At 35.7% G+C, this 8,184-nt stretch overlaps 1 protein-coding gene across 1 annotated transcript; it reads left to right on the top strand.

The window, feature by feature from the left end:
- Positions 1 to 1,208: 1,208 nt before the first annotated feature.
- On the top strand, positions 1,209 to 2,558 carry LOC149175086 (RING-H2 finger protein ATL2-like). The gene has a single exon (XM_089422760.1). The coding sequence runs from the start codon at positions 1,290 to 1,292 to the stop codon at positions 2,121 to 2,123; it is 834 nt and encodes a 277-aa protein (XP_089278886.1). The 5' UTR covers positions 1,209 to 1,289; the 3' UTR covers positions 2,124 to 2,558.
- The last annotated feature ends 5,626 nt before the right edge of the window (positions 2,559 to 8,184 follow it).

Here is an 8,184-nt window from a genome sequence, read left to right as displayed (position 1 = left end):
CATCATTCAAGTTACTCACAGTCTCTCTCATCTCAACAAACTGAGGTAACTAAGCAAATTTTAAATTAAATTGACCAAATTAATCTTAGACATATTTAGCATATTTAAAATGATCCAAATAATTCTCTCTCATCTCAACTAAATCTCAACTAACTGAGGTAACTAAGCAAATTTTAAATTAAATTGACCAAATGATCAAAATAATTAGATGTTCAACAAATTTTGTATGATTGCATACCTAACCTAGATCCATCTTAACATCGGATCTATCAAGCGCCGAGAGGGATCAAATCTTTCGAGCTGCAAACATTTCCTCAAATTTTACACTCAAAAAATAGTTTTGCACCTTAAGAAATTTGATCCTCTCAGGTGTTAAAATAAATCTAAACTGGTTTAAATATATAAATTATTTCTTTACAATGGATTTTACCTTGCATAATATATTCTACACAGTGAAACACAAAACAAAAATCAACGAATATGGAAAAGATTATGTTTTAAAAATTTATTTATTCAAGTTTTTACAAATTCAATTGATCTAAATTATTTTTAAATTAGCCAGAATTCTAAACGATTTATAATTTTAAAAAAAAAATCTAAAATTTCCAAAAGTTAGTCCACTTATTTATTTAAGGAGTAGTCTTTAACGCGACTTTTTGAAAGCCTTTCCGGCGATTTTTTCCGGTGAAAATCCGGCAGTAATTTATTGGAATCCAAGTTTGATAGCTAATTTCTGCACAATGAAACCGTCCCAGGGGTTTTTCAGGGTGCTGAATCCGAATATGCAGTTAAAAAACCATTTTAACAGCAACAAATCATGATTTCATGTCAATTTCTTCCGCCGGATTCCGTCACCGGAATCTCAAAAAGTCGCATTATAGACAACTCCTTTATTTAAGCAATCCAGAACTGAACTTCAATATAAGAAAGTTGGGTTTTTTTGTAATAGGATAAAATGTTAAATAGGGAACCGCTGGGAACAACAAGGATACTGGATATTGTTGCCACGTGGTGGCGTTCGGGACGCTTTCTAAGTCAAAGTCAAGTAGAATTTGATTTCCAGTAAAGATGATATCAAGTGTGCGAAGACCGTCGACTCCTGTGACTGAATAAACCGATAGTCAAGTCATCCGTGGAAGCCGCCTCCGTGGAATTTCTATATACTTTGCCTTCATAATGGAATAGCTCCCGTTGGTTCATACCTATAACGAACCCTCCGATTCGGCTCTAGAGTTACAGAGTGACGGCAACCATCTAAAGCGCCTTCAGTGTTGGGTTCATATCCGGCCATGGGTTCTTACGATGATGATGGTTACGATTCGCGGGCGATGGCCATTGGCGGCAGACTTATGATGGCAGCCATCGTAGCTGTGTTCACAGTGGTTTTCTACTTTCTGCTTAAGCGTATCTACGCTCGCTGCTTCTCGGGGCGCAGTGGTTCTCTCCGACGCCACCGGCTGGCCTTTGTTGGGCAGCACGACCCTACACGGCTCCAGAATGTTGGACTCGGGAAGTCGGCGATAGAAGCGCTTCCCGTGTTCATCTATCAGTTGGAGAGTCACAAAGACGGGCTCCAGTGTGCCGTCTGTTTATGTGAATTCGAGGATAACGAGAAGGGCAGATTGCTTCCGAAATGCCACCACAGTTTCCACATCGACTGCATCGATATGTGGTTCCACTCGCACTCCACATGCCCACTGTGTCGAGCCAGCGCCCAGGCCGACACTCCGGCCGATTCTGTCGTGGTCCCGTTGGGGGAAGCCCCGTTGGAGAGCACATCCGAAACAGATCAAGAGGTGTCCCCTGTTCCAGAGGGCAGCGCGTCGATTTCCGGGGAACCCGACTCCGACATTGACCTCTGCCACTCGTGCACGCACGACGAGGTTCTCCCGTCTCCGACTTATCCCTGGGCAACCCAAAAGGCGGTTTCTTCCGTGTCGAACTCGGCCTTCTTCGAGCAAGGGACAACATCTACTTCTGGTAAAACCCTCGACAAAACCGTCATCGACATACCGCGACAAGTCGACACTTTTTCTTCTCCTCGGCTATTCTCTGGCCTTAATCAGCAGGTGTTTTCGCCAAGTGATCGCTCAAATTCCCCGGTATTCGTCTCCGTTCACTGAATAGACTATTGAGCAAAGGCAAGATTGTCCTTCCACAGATCCAGATGAGGGCAGAATTATTCTCGTTGAGTAGGGGATTCCTCCCAAGGTCAGTGGAAAGTTAGGGTTTGTTGATTTTGGCGTCAATGACCATGAACTTCCATGGGCTTCAGAGAAGCTGTACGTATCTGTTAACATAAAGTTACATAACTTTGGTCACCCGTGGACGAGTAGTACAGTTAATTTGGATGTTGAAGCCTTGAGGCTCTTAACTTTGAACTTTGAAGGTCACCTCATCAAACTCTGCCCATAGTGAGTACTCCACTTGGTCTCGCTTCATTGTAGTTAGTGTTTGTTGTATTGAAATTAATAATCACAAGTACTGCTTGGTCTCCTCTGCTTAATATCTACAAGGGATGCGATCATAATATCGCATGCTATTTTTGTTTTTATTAATATCGCATGCTATTTTTGTTTTTATTAATATTTTTTTAAGTGGAAAAATTTATAATAATTTAATTTTCAAATGAGTTTTGAAACTATAGTAATTATTCGCCATAAAGCAATAACGCGCATCTATTACGAAATGCACGAGCAATTCCATAATGAAATAATATCATCCCCATGCGTGATTCCATAGGTTCTCTTTATTTATAAATAATAATAAATTAATCCTAGTCTTGGATCGGAATGGATGGATTATTGGGTATTTTTAAATATAAATTGACTCATCATTATTATTTAAAAATATATACTATTTAAAATTACACTCGTTCAATTTTTAAAAAGTAAAATTTTTCTACTTTTAAACTTAATTTATAATAATAATTTATATCCATTTAATGTAATTTTTACTTTTAATAATTATATAATTTATTTTTAAAATAAATGTAAATTGGTGTACAAAATTTTCATACATGTGACCAGCAAAATGCCTCTACTCAACTATTATCTATTGAAATTTAGAAAAATACATATATTCTATTGTGTTGAAACAAATAGTTATAATTTCTTTAAAAAAAACACACATTTTTAACTATTATCTATTAAAAATACATATATTTTAATGTGTTTAAACAAATAGTTATAATTTCTTTTAAAAAAACACATTTTTAACCATAAAACTTATATGTAATGTAACTTTTTATTCTGTAATATTTATATTTTACACAGGATTTTGATATCCTTCACACAACAGACCTACGTAAAACACCATACACATTTTGAGTTATATAAATCAAATCGCATGAACACAATGTCAGGCCGTGTATTGTTCCATTTCACAGCATGCAACCGAATTGCCCTTGTCTTCATGGGGATTAAGCCCTAACACATATTATGCCTGGCCAAAAACCTAGAAAGAGCGCAATTAGGCATGCCATTTGTAGTTATTTGCAATTATGTTTATTTTAGAAAATAAATTATGTATATTTATATAAATAAAGGTGGTTAATAAATGTTTATTATATGGGTCAAGGTAGTGTATATTTTAATTACTTTTTGGTAGTGTTTAAGTAGACTTCTTGACAAAAATTCTGGTTTATTTATTTATTTAATTTGTTTATAATGGAGTATGATTTATTAAAATTATAAGTTTGATGAGTGAGGTTTTTATAGTAAAAGTGTTTTAAAGGATTTTTGAGAGTGATAAATTTATAGAAGTAGTCAAAAAAACTAGTTTAAATATCACAAATCAAGATTTCACCACATATTGAGAGTAATGAATCTATATTACTCAAAAAATACTATTTAAATATCACAAATCAAGATTTCACCACATATTTTTACTAGGGTCAAAAATCCTCCCCAAAAACTCCAAAAAATCTCTCATATAAACAACTATTTTTTTTCAAAATCTAAACAACTATTTTTTTTCAAAATCTATTGATTTTTAATTATTAGAAAGTCATTCTACAAAGATTTCTAAAGCTTTTATTTTTTATTAATTTATTGTTTTAAAATATATATTTTTTAATGAAATTTTTAACTTAATTTTTTTTTTGGAAAATAATGATAAGACAATTTATATTGGATTATAATTTATATTTTCAGATTTAAAAATTAAATTTAAAATAATAATAATTTTACAATTTTAAAAAATATTACATAATCATATTATTTAACATATATGTCTTTGTAAATAAATCAATAGGTGGTGCTTCTAGTATGCCCTAAAAGTGTCTCTGCTTGGCTAAGAGCTCATCTTCCTCGGGAGTAAGAGGTTAACAAGGCATCTGGTAGAGGTGCAAGTTTGGACATAAGAGGTTAACAAGGCATCTGGTAGGGGTGAAAGCTTGCCCCCTTATGGACCACCAACGAGGTTAACGACCCAAGACCAGAGGCATCTGGTATGTGTGAAAGCTTGCTCCCTTACAGACCACCAATTGGTTATTCTAGGTGGCATGGTTTTCCTTGAATAAGACAAGGAGTTATTCTAGGTGGCATGGTTTTCCTTGAATAAGACAAGGAGTTATTCTAGGTGGCATGGTTTTCCTTGAATAAAGGTGATGAGTTAGCCTATTCATGGTTAACAGCTAAAGATGGATGTCCTCAGTGCTAATTTGACAACTGAATTATAATAGGTTTTCCCATCTTTAACAAAATAAAAATACAATAAATTAATTTCATAATAATACCTACATATTTTATTAAATAAATAATCCCACCACAATCACGGACTAATGAGCCTTGTGGTAACTTATTACCCCACATAACATGAGAAATGTAGTGACTTTTTACTACACATAACATGAGAAATGTGCCGAGTAAGAAATATAATGACTAGTGCTCAAAATTTAACAAGAATTGGCAATCTACCCTAAATTGTCTTAGAAGTTAGTGAATATACATAAAGTACACGACTCACTTTCGGCTATATTGCCAGCCAAACATAGAACCGTATATCCATCAGTCCTCTTGACATGAAAAATATAGCGATCGTACGAATAAGAGACTTGGTTATCCCCAGTGCTTGGAGTTTTTTTTCAGTATTTGATGTGGAATTATTTTCGCATTACCATGAGTTGCGTCAAATTCAACTCAAATTGTGGAACCGTAAGCTACCAGGGCATAGAGTATTGCCATGTCGGTCATTGCCTTTGCATAATCGTTTCACTACTATATCTAGACGCCCTGATGTTCCAACACCCTATCTTTGAAAGGAATGAAAATTGAATGAATAATTTGGTTAATTGCCCCCATTCCATTTCCCCTACATCGAGCTTCAACTATATGTTACATCGAGCTTCAACTATATGTTCAAGAAAGGGTAAAAAATGATGGGCAAAAGGGAATGAACTTCAGATTTGATAGCATGAAAGAAGCCCTATACTTTGGGTTTGGGAGGGAAATGGAAATGGAAATGGAATTGATTGAAAAGTGATTAGAAGAAACGTGTAAAATGCACTAGAGTATAACAGAATATGCTTGTAATATTTATTTATTGTGTTTTTCTATGTTTCTCTTTTACCTTTTTTTTTTAGAGATTTCGTAGATGGATGAATGTGAACGATAATCATATACAGTAACTTACATTTTGAGGTACAAGGGTTAGCATATGGAATCCAAAGAATAAGGGAATTTATTAGGCTTAGTTATATGTTTTTTATATGGTAATATTTACTGCCCACAGTAAAAGGAGGCTTTTTGTCGCCTTGTGACCATATGTAAAACTATAAATAGATCAATGTTGCAAAGTAAATGGCAGTTTGTTGATGTAAAGCTTATATGTATGTTTTAAGTCTTGTGCTATAATGAGGATTAAAATAGGATGGTGAGCTACAACATATGTGATTTTACCAAATACTTCATAATGATAATAAATAGATTTGTTTGGTTTATTTCCGGTGTTTGTGCATTATGTGATGAATTGTCTGCTTTCTATGTTATGATTTTGTTGAATATTTGAGAAGGATGAGTTTTCTGTGCAGAATAGGGGTGTAGCTCAATTTCTTTTTATGAAAGAAAAGAAGTAATGATATGTTGAGTATGATAGTGATAGTGTAGGAACTATGTCTCTTTCATCACTATAAAATTGTCCAGGTTCCTGCAATCCCTCATAGATGCCTTGGGTGAGACTTCACATGCTCGCAAGTGTTGCCAAAAGGGTTAGCTTCTAAGGATTTTTGTTGGATAATCCATTCTAACCCTAGGTCTACCCTCCACGCACCAAAAAATGGTTCCATTACTGAAAAATGAAGAGCTTAAAGAAGTGGCACAAAAACTCTAGACCATGTAGGAGAAGGAACAAAAGATCAAGGACTCATGAGCACACTACAACAAGTTGAACATAGAGAGACCATGCTAGAAAGAGCACAATTGACAAAATAGATAAATCAATTGAGAATGGAGTAGCAACAATTATCACAAAGGGTTGCGACGTTGCAGGAAGAGGTGTTCAAGGTGTTCAAGGTCACAAATGAGATTGGAACTACATATCAAATGGTCAAGGAAGCATTTCAAAAAATTTGAAAACCCCAATGACCATTGAGGTAGCAGATCAAATTATGGGGTGAGAAAAGGAAGTAAAAATAAAGGTCACTATAGTCAAGTAGACATTGGGAACATTCATTGCGACAACAAAGGTAATAGTTCCCTCAATTGAACAAAAAAATGACTAAGTGGCTCAAGGACAAGCCACATGTGAGCGGTGGGGGCTTGTTGGAGTAGCATTTTGAGGTAAAAGTTTTGGGATATGTGCAGAGGAGTATTGCACATAAGGGTACAATGTAAGAAAGTCGGCCAAGGGTCAACGCACATGAATGTAGAAAATAAGGAAAATTGTTAGGCTTAGTTGTATGCTTTTCCCATGGTAATATTTACCACCCATAATAGAAAGAGGCTTTATGATCTACTGTTGAATGTTAGTTTTGTTGTGCTAATTTCAACTTCAGAATTAAAAAAAGAAAAAAAAAGAAAAAAAAAAATGTGCTTATTATTTGCTTCATGTGCATAAGTTTCCTTTATGGTGTTTGTGAATGAACATGTAAATTTTGTCAAGTTTTATGTCAAATTCATGAGCAAAATAGCATGTAAATAAAGTGTTGATTAGCAACAAACAAATATATAGCAAACCATCAAAATAAACACTTAACACAATGTTTTGATAAAGGAGTTCACCCCTCCCGGGCTACATCTCCTTAGTCCAACTTCCATGGCTTGGGCCTCTGTATTAGATCAAAATGGAAAAAAGTGTTGTTTACAATGCTCTTCTGCTCCTCAAACCTACTTCAGTGTGCTCAGAACATCAACATCATCTAGGAATGACTTTTTCTGATCCCAAATTGGTCGGTAATTTCAAAAGTTATGGCCAAAACAATTTCTCCTAGGAATTCTCCACTAAAACTGAAGAAGCTCCAGTTAACTCCGCCAAATCTAGAGTTAATCCCGAATTTATCGGTCCCGCCATAATATCCACCAACTTAATCCCACATTAATTGAATGATAAGCACAATTTAATTAGCTGTTAACCCCACTTAGCGCTAATCACGCGCAATTAGCATAAAATGCTGGTAGTTTTCATGGTGTGGTCACATGCAGAGATTACCTGGTAGTTAGGCTAACAGTCATGGTTTAGCATTGGCTCCAGTTCTTTGGTAGTGGTCACATGGGAGGGGGTTGGCCTGTGGGGTTGGCCCTCTCCTTCCCTAACCACCAACTTATATCAAATTAAATATAAACTCAAATTGTTATATGTTAAGAACTAAAAGCGTGGTATCATGGTAAGATGATGGCTTTCTTTGGGCAAGGTCGTGGGTTCAACTTCATCGACCTACCATAATAATTTTTCATTTTGCGCCGATGGATAGTCCTTTGGGGAGGGACACGTGGCGGCCTTCGGGCTTGCCACATGTCTCCTCTTCATTGGCCCTTCCTTTAACCAATAAGAAAACACCAACTCACAAAACCATAAACCAACCAAAATGTGCCACTTGGCAACCCCTCACTGGATGTTGACCAACCCTTTGACCTACCCAGTCACCTGCCACGTTAGTAGCACATTGTTGACTGTGTAGTGATTGTACCTTTTTTTTCAAAATTCCTCTGTTTGGCAAAGCAGACAAAATGTGATATCTTCTTCATA

Source organism: Pinus tabuliformis, chromosome 4_1, assembly GCF_031772625.1.
Source record: "Pinus tabuliformis cultivar Carrire ecotype Pingquan chromosome 4_1, CPIR1, whole genome shotgun sequence".
NCBI lineage: Eukaryota > Viridiplantae > Streptophyta > Pinopsida > Pinales > Pinaceae > Pinus > Pinus tabuliformis.
The sequence above is the reverse complement of the archived record's forward strand: the minus strand, read 5'-3'. Positions and strand labels throughout refer to the sequence as shown.

Excerpts from the sequence above, each read along its gene's own strand:
- LOC149175086 (XM_089422760.1), top strand. The coding sequence starts at position 1,290 with ATGGGTTCTTACGATGATGATGGTTACGATTCGCGGGCGATGGCCATT.